The sequence below is a fragment of the Semicossyphus pulcher genome, unplaced genomic scaffold (assembly GCF_022749685.1).
Source record: "Semicossyphus pulcher isolate SPU_LCO1_2020_fin unplaced genomic scaffold, fSemPul1.0.p SCAF_1, whole genome shotgun sequence".
Taxonomy (NCBI): Eukaryota; Metazoa; Chordata; class Actinopteri; order Labriformes; family Labridae; genus Semicossyphus; species Semicossyphus pulcher.
The window spans coordinates 3,071,128-3,090,926 of record NW_027211603.1 but is presented as its reverse complement, the minus strand read 5'-3'; the positions used below and the strand labels follow the sequence as shown (position 1 = coordinate 3,090,926).

The 19,799-nt window shown below is 41.0% G+C and overlaps 3 protein-coding genes across 5 annotated transcripts; 1 reads left to right on the top strand and 2 right to left on the bottom strand.

Annotated features, from left to right (window-relative positions):
- Positions 1-448: 448 nt before the first annotated feature.
- Positions 449-7,879, bottom strand: prc1b (protein regulator of cytokinesis 1b). 2 transcript variants are annotated; one of them, XM_069659358.1, is made up of 15 exons: positions 7,767-7,879; positions 7,403-7,535; positions 6,882-7,004; positions 6,372-6,605; positions 5,786-5,956; positions 5,437-5,586; positions 5,179-5,326; positions 4,950-5,086; positions 4,712-4,807; positions 4,475-4,621; positions 4,276-4,386; positions 4,039-4,152; positions 2,608-2,787; positions 2,442-2,476; positions 449-1,088 (listed from the first exon to the last, which is right to left on the bottom strand). In XM_069659358.1, exons 1-15 carry the CDS (start codon positions 7,775-7,777, stop codon positions 1,040-1,042), a joined length of 1,839 nt encoding a protein of 612 aa, XP_069515459.1. In that variant the 5' UTR covers positions 7,778-7,879; the 3' UTR covers positions 449-1,039. The 2 variants fall into 2 exon arrangements, with proteins under 2 accessions (XP_069515459.1, XP_069515468.1); XM_069659367.1 differs by lacking the exon at positions 2,442-2,476.
- Positions 7,880-8,191: 312 nt separating this feature from the next.
- On the bottom strand, positions 8,192-18,515 carry vps33b (VPS33B late endosome and lysosome associated). 2 transcript variants are annotated; one of them, XM_069662908.1, is made up of 24 exons: positions 18,421-18,515; positions 16,852-16,987; positions 15,289-15,369; positions 15,141-15,202; positions 14,950-14,999; positions 14,675-14,742; positions 14,555-14,600; positions 14,370-14,464; positions 13,662-13,766; positions 13,160-13,250; positions 13,001-13,078; positions 12,329-12,402; positions 12,146-12,232; positions 11,978-12,068; positions 11,809-11,883; positions 11,668-11,732; positions 11,532-11,586; positions 11,403-11,449; positions 10,105-10,237; positions 9,896-9,969; positions 9,686-9,787; positions 9,489-9,564; positions 8,883-9,002; positions 8,192-8,440 (listed from the first exon to the last, which is right to left on the bottom strand). In XM_069662908.1, the coding sequence occupies exons 2-24, from the start codon at positions 16,945-16,947 to the stop codon at positions 8,361-8,363; spliced, it is 1,851 nt and encodes a 616-aa protein (XP_069519009.1). In that variant the 5' UTR covers positions 16,948-16,987; positions 18,421-18,515; the 3' UTR covers positions 8,192-8,360. The 2 variants fall into 2 exon arrangements, with proteins under 2 accessions (XP_069519009.1, XP_069519001.1); XM_069662900.1 differs by lacking the exon at positions 18,421-18,515 and adding an exon at positions 17,293-17,333.
- Positions 17,361-19,535, top strand: hddc3 (HD domain containing 3). The gene is made up of 4 exons (XM_069662919.1): positions 17,361-17,554; positions 18,295-18,350; positions 18,429-18,669; positions 19,354-19,535. Exons 1-4 carry the CDS (start codon positions 17,443-17,445, stop codon positions 19,482-19,484), a joined length of 540 nt encoding a protein of 179 aa, XP_069519020.1. The 5' UTR covers positions 17,361-17,442; the 3' UTR covers positions 19,485-19,535.
- Positions 19,536-19,799: the final 264 nt, after the last annotated feature.

The window sequence follows — 19,799 nt, the reverse complement described above, 5'->3', positions numbered from 1 at the left end:
TTAGAAGTTACTCTCTCTACTTGAGCTTGCACACAAGATGTATCACAGTCCAGTGGGGTAATCTTTAGAAGTTCCAATCACAAGAATCTGCAGACGCTCAGGTCAGAGACTGATCTCCTGAAAGAATTTATACTCCATGTTATCTCTATGTATTATCAACTATAGTTGCAAATTTCAACAGACCAATCAGATTCTTTTACACCTTCATCTGGTGTTTTAGTGAGACCAATCATCTTTAAATGCTAATACACAAGCCGATATTCAGTCTTTAAAAAGATGCAGTTGTTTGTGCATATTTTTAGATTCCACTGTAAACATATAACTTTGGATAAAATGGAATGGATTTAAAAAAGGGGATGTTATAAAATATATTTTCTTTTCAGGTGAAAAAGCATTTATTATATTTTGACAAGCTTTTACAAATCAGCCACAATAGTGTATTTAATGAACGTGATTTAACTATATATAAACTATGATGCAGAACATATGACACACTTCTTAACTGCCTGTTTAAACAACTAACATATTGTCAAACAGTTCTACGAAGAGAGAGAGAGAGAGAGTGGGTACAGAAATAGATAAACAATATATACACATAAAAACAGATTGGAGGGAACAGTGAGTGTGTACGGTTACACTGTGCACTGCAATATATTTTCTAAATAAAAAAGTGCAAAGTATTCATAATACATTTGGCCTGTAACCCTCTGATTGCATAACTTCCTTTTGTTTAAATGTGCAGCCCAAGTCAACATTTACAACATCTCAATAAAGTTAGAGAGCCAAAGTAGTGTTAGTTTAACTTATGATACATATTTTATCCTCATACGGACAGTGATAGACCGCCCAAAGCATATGAAACAGGTGTTTGTTTATCACTGACGTAACACTTTATATATTATTACCTTCATTGACATTTTAAAGCAGAAAGCAGTGACAAGTAGAGATCCATTTTTAGGGCATCAGTACTTCTTTACGATACGATAGCTGACTCAGTGACCTTCAGAGCGGAGAGGTCAAAGGTTGGTGGTGGTGGAGTTCAGGACGTTGTGCTGGATCTGGGCGTTGGAGGCCTTGGACAGGTCTCGCTGTGAAAGCACAAAAGCAGACGTTAAGGTTGATTGCTCACATGTAACATAACGATAATACAAGGAGACAACATGTACAAGCAGCAACACGTGCTTAACATTATTAATCTAATGACATGACTCAGTGTGAAGGCTGTTAGTGTGAATAAGAGAAGAAGTGTTTGACTAATAAGGTTTAAAACAAGAAGCGTGGATTTCTGCAGTGAAAAGCTCATGTCATGCGTTAAACACGTGTTTTTATTCATGTTTGGTGAAGCCTTTGTTTACGATGCTGTCTACTTTTACTCTAAAAGAGTTACCTACATACAAGCCTTCATTAAAGTACTTATTCTTACATGTAGCAAAAGTACTGCTCGATATTCTCTGGGAACTACTCGACCATTATTCGGAGACCCTGTGTGTGAAAACACTCGATGTACTGCAGTGTTTATAGTTCCACCTTCAAGTCTTGGTTCTGTGTACCAGGTACCGCAGCAGAGGGCTTACAAAAGAACGGCTAAATCAAGTGGGAACTTCACAACTTTTGCAACAGAAAATAAACATAACCTTTATAATGTGTAACTAAGTGAACTGACCTGTTTGGGGAAACACAGCGATGTTAATTCCTACTGTTACCCAGATGATATGTGACATTTAATGTGGGGCTGATTTTGCTCTGACTGTGCAAGTTAAAACTGAAATATCAGGTTAAAGATATAATCTTGAAGATTTTCATTGAAATAAATGTCTGTCACTATCTTTCACTGAATGAAGTAACACAATGGTTCATTGAGCCTATGGCCCACTAGTGAAAGCCTTTGTATTTGCAGTATATAGTATTAGTACAGACTGGGTCTGTGGTGCGACTCTCGCGGAAAAAAATCACAAGCGGCGCCCAGTTAGTGACGCGTTTTCCATCAGCCAGCAGTGGTTGGTCTGCCAGAGAGGGTAGGCGGAGCTAAGCGGCTGCTTTTCCGCTCTCTGCAAGTGTTGCGAGTAAACAGTAATCTACTATGGCTGAACAAACAAAGAAAAGATGGATGACTACAGATACAACTTCAACAAGAAGTGAAAATCCAAAGAAGAAGAAACAAACTCGACGCTCAGATGAAGCAAACAGTCTGAAAAGGAAAGCGACCGTCAGCCAGGAAAATCAAGAGTGTGAACCGGAGCCAACCGTGGACGTCACACATGCAGCACTGTCTGGGTATCTGGGAAGTGTGCTCCCGCAATTAACGTTTATCGCCAAAGAGAACGAAACTAAGATCTTCGAGATTACCTTAAAGGGTAATTTCCCCTTTGATTAGAGGCATGCAATTACTGCAAGTTAAAAAGGGATTAGTCCGATTAAGACTTCAAGGATTCAAAACACACCTTGACTGAACAGATTCAGTGCTGACCAAGTCCCTCTACAATACAAATTTTCATGATTAGCATTTGAATAAAATCTCATTCCTAAACAAAAATTGGAATCTGAAACTGCACAGAAATGTGGAAAACCATGCAGAGAAAATAGATTAGAGACAAAAGTATAAATTACCACAAACTCGGAATATGTGCTGGCAACAGAGGTTATGCTGAAGTTACGCTGTGGACTAGCGGAGCTCAGCAACCCACCACTCAGAGGGGTCCCCTTCGGCCGGGCCTCGTTCTCCTTGTTACAGCCCTGCAGGCGTGGGTTGGGGGGTTTACTGCCAACTGGAGTCCGTGCTGCTGAACCCTGGAGGACGCACAGCAGCGGAGAATCATATCAGACAGGTTGGACAAACAGTCTTTCTTAACAACACAATACAGGACTCAGATTTCAGAGGTAAATGGATAAAGGCTTCCCTCTGACAGGTTAAAGCAGTAAAAACACTGACTGAAGCAGTTTTTACATAAAAAAATCAGTGTGTCCCAGGCGCTCTGTGGCACTCAATTCAGATCAGTTTGGTTCTTTGGTAACTGAAGAATGAATCGTCAAAGCTTCGCATATAAAAGCTAAATCAGAATTGACAACCAAAATTGCCAGAATAAAAACTGTATGAATATGAAAGGTAGGAAGGAACAATTCCAAAGAACATGCAGAGTGAGTACAGCGCAAGAAATATCACATTTACAAGTTCTCATTAGGACTCCCTAAAAACACAGTATTTCACCCAGGTGGGCGTGGCTTAGCAGGATGTAACAGTGCACACATGGGCAAGCACCGTGACCGTCAGCCGTCTCAGCGCTAACTGTTAGCAAGCTAACTTTACCTTAACATGTTTCCTTTGAAACGAGCCTTACGTGCGGAGCGCTTGGTAACGTTTTCCCCATGGGGCTATAAAAAATGAAGTTACCCGAGTCTATTGTTAACGTGGGTTAAATGTAGAGATGCACCGATAAGGATACCAGTATCGGGTAGTTTTTGGGTAAGTACCCAAATGTAAGTACTTGTACTTGGTCTGAAAAAAAGTGGTATCAGTGCATCCCTAGTTAAATGCTTTAACCCCAACTTCAGTTTGTCAACAAATTTAAAGTGAGTCACACCTTATGCATGTACATGGAAGCTTACTGCCCTGTAAGATCATTTGGGCTGGGCCTCTACTGATGCAAGATACAGCACTGATATCAGAGTACAGATCCCCATCAGAGTATGCTTGTTGTTGGACATAATTTAGTCTAAATATCCATATATCTCAGCTCTATTTAGTTTCCAGTATAAAGTTACGATCGTCAATTTGAGAATGTGTCAACAGTCAGTTAGGAGTCATGTGAAAATCTGCAGGGAAGTCTAATCACGGTTGTAGCCATGCAAGCATGAGTTAGAATGTGAGTTTATCTTGATCTCTCAATGATCACAAAATTTAAAAAAAAAAATCATCTCTGAAATTACAATCAGGCGTGAGGTCTCCTGTAGGTTTCCTCTCAGAGTTAAAGTTTTTTCCATCTCAAGATCTTTTCCTTTATGTTTGATGTTAGTACTTCTGTATGTTGAAACTGAACAAACCTTATTTGCTGAGAGAGGTGGGCGGGGCACAGGTGAGCGACAGACAGTTCCACCAAAGGCAGAGCGCATGGTGCTGTTAGAGGTAGCACTAGAGATGCTGGAAGTTGCGTTAAACTGATGAGAGAGAAAGAGGGAAGAGGTTAGTGCCCACAGAGCTGGACTACTTTAAAGACTGAATTAATTTCAAACAAAGAATTTAAACAATTACTATCAAAGTGAGCTACAAACAGGGGTTACCTTGCGTGATTTATTCGGGGTCGTAGTGCCGAGGAATCTGCGTTTGGTGGGTGTTCGTACAGCTGTTCCGTAAAGCATGTCCACCTCGGTCTGCTTGCTTTTCTTCAGATGCTGTCAGGAGTTTGTAAAAAGACGTGTCAACACCTTTCTCAGCAAACATACAGGTTTAGCTTACAGTGCAAGAAGGCAGCTTGTTTACCCGTTCTTGTTTCTCCTTCTCTTTCTCTATTCTGTGCAGCTCCCACTGCTCCTCCACATACTGCAGGAACTTCTGGCCGCTTACCAGAAACTCACGACCCTGTTCACTTTCCCACACGTCGATCTGGGCTTTTAATTTCTTCTCAAGCTTCAGAAAAAAAACATTTACAAATAATATAAGTAACAATAAAGGAAAAGATATTTAATGTGAAGAACATAATAGTAATCCACGTCTTACCTTGGGCAGGCTTTTATGCAGGTCAGACCTCTGCTTCTCCTCTTTCAGAAGATTCCCTCCCCTGTTTGTGAATCTTGTCGGATCTGTGGCTTTTTTCTGGGGAAGAAGAGTAGCAGCGTTAAATATGAGTCAAAAGCTGATCCCTCAATGAGTCTTGTTTCCTCAGCTGTACCACTGGCTGCTGGTAAAATTCATAACAAGCATTGTAAGTTTCCTTCCCCTGTCAGAGTGCACTGACCTCCAGCTCCAAGAAGAGTCTCCAGCTTTCCTCCCATTGGTGAATCCCGTCATAGAGCTCTTTGTGATCCTCATAATGCTGCTTCAAGCGCTGGATCTCAGCATCGTGCAGACTCAACAGCTCTTCAGTAAAGTCCTCTAAAAAACAGTCAGTTAGAGTCTTAGCACTTTTCTATATTCTAATATTTTTCAGCTTAAGAAAGTTCAAATGTTAAGACAAAAGAACCAACCACTAAAGTATGGTGCAAATTCCTCCCGCTGGTCGATGCTGAAGAAGCACTTCTCCCAGAACACAGCGATCTCGGAGCGGATGGCGTCAGTGACGTTACGGATGTTTAGCAGCTTGAGCTCCTCCAGACGCTGAACTTCTGCTTGTAACTGAGGAAGACAAATAAAGTGTAAACAGAAGCCACATCACTGACCGTCTAAAAAACTAAAAATATATGCAAGGGAAGTCAGCGTCACAAAGAACACTCTAATGTTCTCACCGCTTCCAGGTTCCTCTTCCTGGATGTGACCATGTGCTCGTTGAAAGCCTCCCTCTCCTCCTGCGGCACCTGCAGTCTGTCCCACAGCCGCTGGATCTTCTCCCTGTGACTCTCACACATCGCCTCGTTCTCTGTCTTGCGTTCCTCCAGCTGCAGGGTGAACAAAGTAGCATCAGTAACCAACTCCGCAGCTTGACCTGTGACTATGCTATGTGACAAAGTGCTTACAGTGCTGGATCGATCATAATACAGATTTGACAAATATAAAACATCCTCCAATCGATTTTCAAAGATTGACTATATAACTTTCTTTTAAAGTTTAAAGTGCAATGTCACAAAACCATCCCACCTGACAGAGGAGCAGTTTGAGTGACGTGATGTTGTCTCTGGAAAGGCAAAAAGAGTCCTCGTCCTCACAGACGACGTCCTTCTCGAAGCTGGTCTCAGGGATGTGGTCCAGCGCTCCCATGCACAGGATAATCTGCCTTTTGATGTCGGAGAACTCAGCGTACCGCCTCGCCTGAAAGCAGCATAACATTTTGGTTGATTAGACTAGATTAAGACACAAGTTGCTGTCTTGTCTGGTTGCCTTGTGGGCGATTGTAATGACCTACTATTTACTGCTATTGGCTGGATAATATTTTTTTCTTTATTATAACTCCTCCACTCTAGAGAAAAATAAACTTTTCAAAGACATGGTACGTGTGACAAACAAAGTTCTCCTCCAACATCTTCTAACAAGCGTAAAAATGACCCCTTAATATTAACTTTCTCGCGCCTCAGAGAATCAGCATTTTGAACCTTTCTAACTGCTTTTGATAATGGTACATACACAAAGGGAGGGTTTGAATATTATCAATCTAAGATAACACATAAAACAGTCTGAATAACTGAACAGGGGAGATATAAATAATAGTAACAAAGTGAGCGCAGACCTTCTCTTCATTCTGGTTGACAATGTGCTGGCGGAAGTTCTGCAGTTGTTCCAGTGAGGGGACGGAGTCTGGAGCGATGCCGTAAGACATGGAGCACAGGATGTCACACAGGTCCTGGTCCTGGTCAAGCAGAACCTTCAGCTGCTGCAACCGCTGGGTCTTCTCCTTCATCATGGCCTCTACCCGCGTGCGGATGTTCTTCTCCTGCTGGAGCATGCTGATGCCGCTCTCCTCCTGAACAGACAGAAGAGACAACAACAAGCTCACTTCACTGATGTTTAGCTTTGCCTCTGCACAGCCGATTATCAAGCAACCAATTACTGCAATCCACATTGATTTAGGATTTAAATCTTTTAAGAACAATAAAAACATGTTGAGTAAGCAGGTAAATATATTGTAAACTTACAGAATAACAATAACAGACGTATTTGCATGAAATGCTGCATCAGTAAGTGGACATGCTTTAAAAAAAAAAAGTGTACTTTGCTGAAGATGTTAAACTGTTGTTACCTCAAACAAAGGCAGCTGAAGTTCCAGGCAGAGTTTCTCCATTTCTGTCCTGCATGTTTGGATGCTGCTTATCAGCCTTGTTTTCAGCGATTCCTCTTCTTTGATCATCATTTCTAGTAAGTTCTGGTGGAGGAATACATCAGCATTAAGCAGATGGGTGTGTGTAAATTACACTATGTTTTAACTGATGAATCATCCACACATTTGAGTAATATATGGACAAGCAACACACTGACAAAATAGCACATGTGAGAAATGCAAATGAGGCAATTCATGGTAGTCAGATTTGAACATACTGTGGGCAATATAAGTAGTTTTAACCCAGAACTTAACACTGGAGTGAGTTGACCAATGAACTGAAGTATCATAGTGAAGCCCCCCCATCTCCCCTCCTCTGTCGAAACTTGTTCATAAGGTCAACTGACAACCTCCTACAAACCTAACTTAGAAGAAAGCACTTTTATATTAATCATAGTATTATTATATCCATGATGATATCTATGTGGTCTTAGATTTCTCACCTTAATGTGGTTCTTGACGACATTAGTCCTCTCAAGTCTCTGGTCCTCTGGGATACCGATTTCCTCCCAAATGTCCTTCAGATGGATCAGCGCTTTATTCAGGCAAGACACCGACTCCGCTGCGAGCACCTCGCTACAGAAACACACAGCCAGTGGGTGACACCTTCATCTAGTTCAAATATCAACTAAATCTCTGGTAACATTCAAACATACAAGGAATAAAGTCGTATGAACGAGCCAACCGCTACTTTAAGGGTTAGCTAACTGAAGTTAAGGTAAAGTTAGCGAACGTTACTGTCTATCCAATATGTATTTTATTTATATAAAGTCTGTCTCTATGCCCTGAAATAAGCCTTAATCTTACCTCTTCCTCATCGTTTAATTCCACACTCTGTCGCACACTTGTTGAAAAGTTTAAAAACAACCAAAACTTGTCAAAAAGACAAGCGCAGCGTCGCCTCACTGCCTGTCCTGAGCCCTCAGTCCCGTCCGTTGCTTAGACGCAGTTCAAAATACGCGTACAGCGGAAATTCCGCTCTCTGATTGGCTACTTCTGCGGGTGCGCGTGTTATGTCAAACCGCCACCGTCCGCCGGGAGCTTTTACAGCCAATCATAAGAGGGGACCCGCCCCTCGCAAAACAACTCATGAATGAAACAAACCCCATAGTTTCATGGAGGGTGTGGTGATGTAGCTCATACGCAGCAGTAGTCCGACACTTCTTACAACAATGACCCTTCTGTTAATTTTTGACTAAACAACACACACAAAACAAGCGAAACGTGTTAAAAACATTTATTCACTTTTTACATCTTTACAGTTCTTCAGTTTTAGAGTTAAGACAGTTAGTGAACATGTTTCTTCTGTAATCTCAGAGCTGCAGGGAGTGCATGACAAGTGTCTGCAGGAATGTCTCAGTTTCTGTCCATCATGAGGAGCTGACAGGCTTCGTACTTCATTCAATCATGATTTTCAAACAAAGCCTCAAGGAGTCTTGAGCTGTTTGTAATCGCAGTTGTTACCACCATGAATTTATAACCTAGAAAAAGAAAGAAATACAGTTTTTTTCAAATACTTTTAACAATTATCGGTCAGTAATTTTTAAAACCATATTTAAATATATTATGTAAATGTACTTGGGTTGACAAATAGCTTCTCTTGGCTTTACTACAACAAATAAAATACACTTACATCATTCACTGCATACTGAATGTTAGTTCATTTAAAAGAGAAACAAAAAGGTGTAAAATGTACTTTAAATTAACTAAATACTACTTACTATAAAATGTATAAAACTGGAGACTTATTAAATCATCAGGAGCAGTTCAAAGTACAATGAGGCTTGAGTCAGACAGCAGAAGTGAAACTTAACCCATAACAACAGAAACACTAACAAAAGGAAGAATGAATGCAAACGGGGGGAGGTCGGACACACTTGAGAAAGACACTCTTCCCTCCCTCAGCATTCACACTATGTTTACCTTTCTCTCTGCCAAGGAACCGTAGAGCTGAAATCTCAGAGAAGGTGCAGCCGCCGAGGAACATGACGAGGATGATGCGCTGAGCGTCGTTCTTTGTACTTGAATCAGCTCCGTTACTGCCTGATGAGAGAAAGAACTTGTAGCATTCAAATCGTGAACTGTTGGTATGTTTACATGCACACAAAAAACAGGGTTATACACCTGGTTACTTTAAATCCTTGTAGACTGTCAGATTCAACAAACTTCTATTCAGAGAGGCTACTTTGTCCGTTCTTAGAATTTAGTCACATTACAACACATTATTTTGATTATTAGGATGCATAAATAGTGTAAGGACCTTTGTTTTCTTTCTGCCACTTTGTGATCACAGTGTTTCCCTGCATTAAGTCTTTGTTATGTAATTTGCACACGTAATAAGCCAATGAGAAACCCATTAACACATGAAGCACGGCCAAGAAACTGTTTCTCTCCAGCTAGCTCAAGAAATCTGGTTTCTCTAATCTCCTACAATTACTGCACAAAGCTGAAAGCAACCCTGATTATTACGTGCGTGTAAACACTCATTGACCTCAACAGCCTTAAAACATTTAATTTTCATCCTCTGACCTGTAACAGCAAATTCGTGCCCATTTAAGAGCCTGGTGACTTCATCCAGCCCCGTCCAGCCGTCTCGCTCCAACACCTACAGATGACCACACCAGGAGGAACTTTAAGTTTCATTTGGCACTAATAGTTTTTTTAATTTATTATCAACACAGACAAAAATATAACGAGTCAGAAATGAGTCCCACTGGTGTTCTAACCTGCTCGATGAGTTTGCAGCTCAGAGGGACGTAGGCACCGCTGAAGATGTACGCCATGTCTCGAGGGACACGCAGGTCATATTCTTCATCTGACTTTGGCACCTTTACACAAGATACAGTGATAGGATTATTAACACTTTTCTGAATGGTATTCTGTGACATGATGAAAATGCCATTTTAATTAAAAAGTTCAGGGAGATGATAATTTACCAGGTTCAGCCTCCTGCTCAGGGCTCTGAAGTTGCTCTTCTTTGCGAGAGAAGAGAAGGCGTCAGTCAGCTTCCCTGGAAGAATAACAAAGAGTGGTAAAATAGTTTGTAGTTTAAATAGTTCAAAGTAGTTTAGTTTTTTGTCAGGTTCGTGTGTACGGAGAAAAACAGAAGACATTTTGATCTGGAGGATGTATTAGTCCGTATCACCTGCAGTCTTGTCGTTGACCAGTTTGCCCACTTTACTCTCCATCACGGTCAGTGTTTCCCCCGGCAGCTGCTCCACCAGCAGCCCCAGCTGCCTCAGGTTGGCAAATGTGAGCAGGTGGTCCACACCGTAGCTCTGATGAGGGAGAGCAGAGACGCATTGGACTGTGTGTAAATTGGGATTTACATTATAATAAAGACAGGTCTGACGGATGAGAATGTCGACATTTTTTTTTTCTTATTATCAACAAATATCATAAACAGACCAAAAGTGAAGTGTTTTTGTTATTAAGTGTTATTTTCTCACTTCAGGACCCCGTCTCTGACACTCAGCCAAAAGCCAAACGCATTTTTGTGAGGTCTTAAATGTGGATGGATCCACATTTGCGAGTGAGTATTAACAGCATTTATCCATATTTACGGTATAATCCTGAAATTCTCAGTTTTGTTCTATTTGGCGGCACCTAATGGCTATGAGAGGCAACTGCGGGCGTGTATGACGTAACCAGACGTCCACGGTTGGCTCCGGTTGTAACTCTTGATTTTCCTGGCTGACGGTCGCTTTCCTTTTCAGACTGTTTGCTTCATCTGAGCTTCAAGTTTGTTTCTTTTTCTTTGGATTTTCACTTCTTGTTGAAGTTGTATCTGTAGTCATCCATCTTTTCTTTGTTTGTTCAGCCATAGTAGATTACTGTTTACTCGCAACACTTGCAGAGAGCGGAAAAGCAGCCGCTTAGCTCCGCCTACCCTCTCTGGCAGACCAACCACTGCTGGGTGATGGAAAACGCGTCACTAACTGGGCGTCGCTTGTGATTTTTTCCGCGAATGTCGCCACAGACACCCAGTCCATAATAATACAATATAATGCAAATGCAAAGGCTTTCATCAGTGGGCCATAGGCTCAATTTCCTTAATCTGCTCTGTTGTTTAGAAGCTAAACGTGTTTGACCTCAGCTGTAGACCTGTTTAACCGGAGAGCTCAAACACTAGTAAACATTCCGAGCTATTCATGTTGTCTCGTTCACAAAGTCAAACAAGCAGCTGCCAAAGTAACACGATTCCAATGATAAATAATGCTGCGAAACAAAGATTAAAATTGCACTTTGAAAAGAACAACTGATACCACATAAAATCTATGAAGTATTTTTAAGAGGAAATGTGTTCAGGGATTTCTTAAAACAATAGAAGTTACTAGTTTTGTCAAGTGTCATGATTTTATTTCCTCTACCAAGACACACAAGGACAACAGTTCGATCTACAGTCAGTTTGGGAACACGTTATAAAAAGACATTAAATCTCACCTGCAGATATTGTGCTTTTAATGACCGGTAATCTTTTGGCAGAAGACCTGTGACAAAATAACGTCACACAGTTTTAACACAGCATGAAAAACTGATGAGATGACATATGTTTATATCCGACCAACTGACCGTTTTCTGTGATGGACAACAGACAAAGCAGCCTCAGACTCTCTATCATGGACACCTTGAAACAGAAGAGAATAAGTAAGTTTGCAGCATGAAGGCTTGATCTTCTCTCCTATCAGACTGTGTTTCAGAAACACACCTGTCTGTTGATGTGCTCCTCGATAAATGAAATGCATTCACGGATTTCAAATCCTTCAAGTAAAGCTGGAAGAGAGAAAACAGACGATTTGTATCAGTAACAACAAACTGAAACTTTAACATGTGGAGCAAGTTTCCTCACAGTGTTCTGTCTTCAACAGCTCCTGAAAATCCTGCTTCGTTTTCTTCTTCATTATCGATTCACTGGCACCGATGTCTGAAACAAAAAGGCCTCTTTAGCGATGCAGCCTTGCAAATCTTACCTGAGCTATGTGACAGTAAATCTGACGCAGCACGGCGGTGAAACTCACGTAGGCTCAGTAGCCGATGTTCCTGTTTTAACCCTTTAAGTTCCTCTGACACAAACGTCTTCATCTGCTTTATGTCCATCCCCCGGCGCTTCTGTGGAATCAGAACAGAGAAAAGAGTGAGCTCTGTTCGTCTGCTGAGTTACAGTGACCGACGGGGCGTTCACTCACATCATACGCAGTCTGGAGGTTTCTGGCTTTCTGACTGAGAAAGCCGAAGACGTTGGAGAAATGCTCGTTTCTGATTTCATTGAAGACCTAAGAGCCACGAGAGAATTCAAACCATCATTCCACAGTGAACATCATTACAATGAGAGACCTGCAGGTTCCCCTTTAATGTCAGCCCTGCCTTACCTTGTCCTGAGAGTTCAGCATCACTTTGATACTTTTGTCAGAGGAGGTAACATCGGGTCCGAACTCCACACACCCTGTAGAGCAGATGATTAGACGTCGACACAGAAGCATGTGCAAAAAGTCGGCAACAGGAGTGTTATTATCGTATATAGCATATATACGATAATAACACTCTCAGTATTATATAACTGAGAGCTTGGAGTACTGACAACATTTCTTTTATTGATTGTGCAGTTAATCTTTCATGCTTTACATCGTCAAAATAACCTCATCAGGGTCCAGAATAATTAAATTGTCTCACTGTGTCTGACAAAAAGCCAGAAAAAAAACAAAAGCACTGATTTGTAACAGCACAACACATCTAAGAATCTACAAAATAAGCAAACGTTAATTAAAGATCAATATCAAAATATTACTTTTTGGGATCATCATTTGGGAATCATGATTTGCTGAGCTCTTGCAGCAGTGCAGGAATAGGCCGTGGTTACAGCCAGTATTTCTGACTGTGGTGACGTTATTATTTTAAGAGAGATCTGTGACATGTTCAGGTGTGTTAGTGTTATTTTTTTTTCAACTGTGATTTCAGTTTAAGCCGGTTTAGTGTCTCGGTCGGTGAATGCAGATTGTCACACTGACATCAGCCAACACTCTGCAGGTTGCTTTTATACCCACCACATTTGATTCTAAAGATATCGTCCACCAGTCCTTCGTAGACGACTTGTGAGCACAGAGGAGTGACAAAGTCCACATCTGCACAGACAATGAGAATGTTAGGAAGGTAAAGAGAGCACAGCTCGATCCACAGAGAGAAGGTGCACGGCTGCTTCTCACCTCTGTCGATGAGAAAAACTTTTCCTATTTCAGCATGACGAGCTTTCTGCTCTCCCTCCTCCACCTGCTCCCTCCACGACTCGTACGCCATCTGGTAGCAGACACACGGACACAGTTAATGCCAGATGCCTTCATCATCCATGTCTGTCATTGGGCGAGAGGCGGGGTACACCCTGGACTGATCACCTGTCAATCACAGGGCTGACACACAGACAGACGACCTTTCACGCTCACATTCACACCTACGGGCAATTTAGAGTCACCGATTAACCTAACGAGCATGTCTTTGGACTGTGAGAGGAGGCCGGAGTACCCGGAGGGAACCCACGCATGCACGGGTAGAACATGCATGTGTGACCCGGGGTTCAAACTAGAAACCTGTGACAGCGCTAACCACTGCGCCACCTTGCAGCCCTGCCTTCATCATGTACTTGAAAGACACAGCTGAAATATTATCAAACACGTCACAGTGGATCTGCGAGTGAAACTAAACGACGATCACCTTCGAACATCGTCCGATCCCGTAGACTTTAGAGAACGGGCCGTACAGGGAGTGAAGGAGGTGCAGAGCGCTGCCGGCTGTCCTCACCCACCGCTGGTCGCCCGCCTGAGTGACATGAGGGAAGAAACAATTTCCTGTTATTAACACACTACATGATGCAAGCTGTCGCCATCATTTGCATCACAAGTTGCAGCCAGAATCTTATTAAAAGGACGCAATCAGATCATAATCACAAGCAGGAACTTTGCAGCGACATGGCTGCATTTATTAGCCTGTATTTGGCATGTATTTATCAGCTACAACAACTGATAATTATTATTATTTGGGGTAGACGGTATTGGGACTGGTAGCTGGAGAGATGCCAGCTCCTTTCCTGGGCACTGTCTCCATCAGTGCATGTCCATGTCTGCATTTTGGGCCTCTGTGTGTGCAGCATGTTTGTACTGACAGAGTGAAAACATTTTATTTCCCCTCAGGGATTAATAAAGTTTGTCTTCCTCTTGTTATTATTTTATCTTCCATTATTTCTAAATTTAAATGTCAAAAAAAAGTAATTTTTAAAATCTCATCACAGTTCCCTCGAGTCGAAGACGATGCATTTAAGTTGCATTTATACGTTCGACAGACGGTCAGTAACTCAGTGATATGTAGTTTAAACACTAATCACTTCAGCCGTCTGTCCGAGCAGAGCCTGTGCTCGTTATTTACCAGGATGTTGTCTCTGAAGAACTCTGGCAGCTCCAGACTGATGATGTCCTCGTCCAGAGGGAGAAGGTAGAAAGACCACTCATCAGTGGTCACATCTGTCGGGGGACGAAAACAAATTCAAAACTTCCTTTCACAAACTCTGATCATCGCTGCTGTAGCAACAGGGAAGAGGGAAAGATGCTCACCGCCAATGATCCCCTGCTCCTCCAGCATCGCCTCGCACGCATAGAACTGGACACAGGAAGGATCGGGTTAACATCAAGTCATAAACAAAACAAAGCAATTAACAGCAGAGCGGGACGTACCTTCTGAGGGGTGAAGATGATCTTGTATCTTCTCGATTTTCCTGCTGCCTTGTCTGCATTGGCAACATCTGGAACAAGAAGGAAAATAACATCAAACATCTAAACTTAAATGAAGGGCTCATTGGACAGAAGGATTTATGTTATTACTGAGCTACTACAAGTACATGAGGCTCGGTTACATGGGAATATTTTGATACCAATAAATCAAAAGCTTTTTAAAACATATCTTCAACGTTGCTGTGAAACTCTGAGTGAGACGATCCAACTGAACTCACCACATATCCATTTGACAGTTTGTATTCTTGGCCGGATCAGAAAACAGAGCCTGCAGGAGAGAAAAGCCACATGTCATGCAGTCACATCAGGTGTGTGTGTGTGTGTGTGTGTGTGTGTGTGTGTGTGTGTGTGTGTGTGTGTGTGTGTGTGTGTAAAACAATGTTGGTATAATGAAGGGTGAGGGGCTCACTGATCAGAGGTGCTGATGACAGGTTTGTATTCCACTTTGTAGAGTTTATCGACTTCATGTTGCTGTAAAAAAAGGGACAAAATGTTTAGAAGATATCAGACTGCAGTTTTTCAAAAGATCCAGAAGAGTTGGAGCCGGTGAGGTTCACCTTTAGAGTTGACACATTAGCAATACGATCCAGCGGGCTCATCAAATCTGCCTCAATGAAGAGGTCCTTCTTCCCCGGCAGCTGTGTGACAGAGAGAGGAAGATTGATGTCAAACAAACATAACACAGAATATGTGACTATAACACAATAAAAGACATGAAATAACAAGCGCAACCAGTCAAAGTTTGTCTGAAACAACCACAATCATAAATATATCAAACAGAACATCATCAGCCCGATGTGTCTGCCTCCAACTTATTCAAGATCACCTTAAAAACATCCAGTGAGACCAGTTCCTTTTGTTCCAGGTCTTTTTTGTAATTCAATCCATGTAAAGGGAGCAGCAAGCTTAAACGCTTTTTCCCCAGTTCAGTTCAGACAGTAAGAACAGGTCCTGGGATCAAAGATCGTAAGCTGCTGCACTCTTGTGACGAATGTAGTTTAGAAGGTACGAGGGAAGCATACCTACATACCAAAATATACACAATGTGCTTTCTTCTGTTCACAGCACAAACAGGATTCAGAACAAACTGTCTCAAAGAAAAGACATTTATTTTCAGTCTTGGTCTGGTGGAATAGAAGGCACTACACAAAAAGAGCCTGCACACTAAAACTCTTTAATTATGTGTTAGAATCTTACAACACTTATTTTTCCTTTTTTGTGATTGTTACACAAAATATGTTGTTTCATTTATAAAAGGCGAAGTGGTTTTCAAAAACAGCTCGCTATATGTGAATTTTCAGGGCAGCAGGATGGTGCACGTGGCATTGAATGAAAAGTTTCCCAAAGCACGCACATCCAGGCGATAAAGACCAGGTGCTGGGCAGAGAAGGCACACAGAAGCGATAAATAGAGTCGAAACGTTACCCACCCATGGTGGTAGTCGAATAAAAACTACTTGGGAGCATGATCCAGTGTGCTGACTCTATTTTTGACTTGCATGTGGCATTGAATAGACTCAAAATTAACGACAGTGGCTGTTTGATAAAGAAACATGTCACCCAGTGCAAATTTGTGTTTTTTGATCTTTAAACTGTTTTTTGATGACAGTGGAGCTTTATGGCACAGTGGTTTAACAAAACAAGATCAAAGTGACACATTCATATTGTTTATTTTGTCCAGTTAACAGCCTGACACCCAAAGACTCTTCTTTTACTATCTGAAATGAAAAAGTAAAGCAGCACATATTCGGTTTAAGAAGTTCGAACCAGCAAATGTTAAATACTGATGCTTAAAAAACCTTTGACAAATCTTGCTCTAACAAAATGTTTCACTTAACAACACAGGCTGTGACATCACAGATGGGGTGTGGTCACAACATCTACTTTGAAACAGCTGCTTCTTGATTGCACATTATTAATTTAAACGTCGGTGTAAAAGCACCAATTATTTCTCTGTTTGCGCTTCTGACAGCTGTATATTCAGTTTATGTCCTATCAAAATAAGAGCATTTTGATTTTATTTTCGTGGCACTTACATTACTAATTGTATATCTGCACAAAGAGCCAGGTAGCAGCCAGCCAAGCCAAATTAAGCAGAGGCATAGTATGCATTGTTCCTACCTGTTCCAGCAGGTAAATGAGCTGATCTCTGGCCAGCCTTTTGAGCAGAGAGAAGTCGGGGAGCTCCGGAGAATCTCTCCTGGCACTGTAAGCCATCCTGGGCCACGGCGGGGACAGCACAGCAGTCACTCATCCACTGCACAGAAAATACTCGTATAATGTTACTACTCCAGTAACAGTGTCTACTGTCAGAGGCTTCAAAGAAGAGAAACACACAGTAGAGCCCAAATCTGTACTGTGAATAATCTACTCGCTAGGTTAGCTTGTGGGCTAAAACACATCCTTCTCATCATACAGGTTTTTAAGACTAAGGTTTGCTACAAAATGCTAACACTGCTATAGGAGTTATTAAAGAAAAAACTTAAATAAATCACGAGAATTAAGCAGTGAATGTCTATCAACTCAGAGGAAAACGAGCACATATCTGAGAATAGGATGTACCTGCTTCCGTAGCTATAAAAGCGGAATGCATTCCATGAACAGGTTTCCCACCGGACATCAAAAGTATCGGACTGAATTGTATTGGGGTAACGACATCGTTGGATATAACAGCAGACGCCGCTGTTGTGTCAGTGAACGTTGCATTTCACCATGAGTTCAGACGCAGTTTTGTTGTTAGAGACTGTTAATTTTGCCGCAGAGAAACATCGTAACCAAAGACGCAAAGACTCAGAAGAAACGCCGTACATTAATCATCCCATCGGTGCGTAGGAGTGTTTTGATTTGATGCCTTCAGGCGCTGTTCGTAAAAATAATTATTACTTTTAAAGTGGAAACAAAAAACTATACAGAGCAAAATGTACATTTTTTAAATTGTTTAAACTCTAAGTATTAAGTGACCATGCGCTTGAAACTTACTAAGGTATAAGAAGGAGGGAGAATAAACACCATGTTCGGTATTCAATTACTCATACTATACGACACTTAATTGGGCTAGACCGTTAATATATCAACAATATTTGCTTATTGCAAATATATCAGTTTCGGTGCATCTGTAGGCCAATAAGTACAAAGCCTGCATAAGGCACTGATGTTTATTATTCAATTGTAAAATCTGATTATGGTCGTATAGATCTAGGTCACAATTATTTAGAATAATAACAATTCCATGTGATTTGTCGCGAGATTGTAGCTGGCTGATATTTAGTTATCGATTATTAAAACATAGCATATTTTTCTATTAAAATACTGTTAAATAGAATTTCACTATTAAATTCAATGACTGTTTTATCATCAACCAATTGATTTTCTTTTAGATAGCAGTTAATGGACAGCTAAGTTTGTATGTAATACTATAACTATTCTTGTTGTAATAAAAAATGTTTAGATTGTCCATTTACACTCAGTTTATAATTCTGGTCATTCTGGATGCAGTTAAATACAATGCAAGTATGTTTTGACTTTGCTCTCTGACACTATCAGCTGTGCTTGTTTACTTTTAAGGAGTAGCCAGAATCCTCAGCCATGAAGGAGGCGTCACAGACATTGAGGTTCTGCAGGTATGTTATCAGTGGTCATCAGTTTGTCAAGTAACAATGTGAAGCACAGAATTTGTTGTTTTACTCTTACTGTTACAGGCTGCTCTGCTCCATGACACGGTGGAAGACACAGACACCTCTCCTGCAGAGCTCGAAGCAAAGTTTGGACCGATCGTTGCTCGAATAGTTCAGGAGGTGACGGATGATAAAAGTCTTTCCAAGAAGGAGAGGAAACGTCAGCAGGTGGAGCACGCCCCTCACTGTAGCCACAAAGCCAAACTGGTTAAACTGGCTGATAAACTGTACAACCTGAGGGACCTGACTCGTTCCACACCTGTCGGTCAGCACCTCTTTATCTCACTATCACTGCTCTTTTACTGTAACTGTTGCTGCTTCTTAATATCCTCTCTTGTTTTTCAACACATCATTGTACTTGCCTGTAGTTTCATTCATATGTGTAATTTTTCTAAGAAGCTTATTTCCAGTTTCCCCCCTCAACACACGTCATTACATTTTATTGGTTTATCAAATCCAAGGCAGATTGTGTAGTTCTGTGTTAGGTGGAAGGAAATCAAGGATGTTAGTAGCATCGTGCCCATAATCAATTCAGAATTAATGGTTTATTAGAGAATAAAGTTGGCTCAGCTGGATAATTTATGTTTCCTAATGTCAACAAATCCCAATTCCTTGCCAAGCACCAAGACTCTATAATAATGGTGTATATCATATCCATAATTTGACTCTATATTATATCCATAATTTGACTCTTCGAGACAATGTTGTTTACAAAACTTGTTTGTATGATCAATTATTATTGTTGTGGGTATTTTCAGTAAAATCATCTACAAAAGGAATATTTTAAGTATTGCAAATTTGTCCTTTAAATGACACCATGAAGTGTACATGTTCACCTACAAAAAAACAAAACAAATACTACATGGACTGTTGAGGAGTCTTGAAAAAAACTCAACTTCACAATGTTTTAAGTCCCTATACTTTCTCTGTCTCTGTGTGTCTTTGGCAGGTTGGACAGCCGAGAGAGTCCAGGAGTATTTTGTGTGGGCGTCTGAGGTGGTGAAAGGCCTGAAAGGAACCAACTCAACTCTGGAGGAGAAGCTTGAGCAGCTCTTCAAACAGAGAGAGATCCAGCTCTGACAACACAGCCTCAACACAGACCATTCAAATCACAAAAAACATACTCTTCATTTGTACCATAAATTATTGAAATAAATCATATTTCATATGAAATTGCGTGATCCTGAAATTATTTTTTCATATTCTTTTGTACACGTCAGTTGAGGGCATGTTGAAAGTTTGTTATAGTAATATCAGTTAAAAGTATGTAGCTATATATCCATCCATCCACTTGACCCACTAGAGGGCGGTATTATTATATATGTATTTATTTAGGTCAGCATTAACAGTATCTTCCTCCTAAAAAAAAAATACACATTTGGGGATAAACCAACC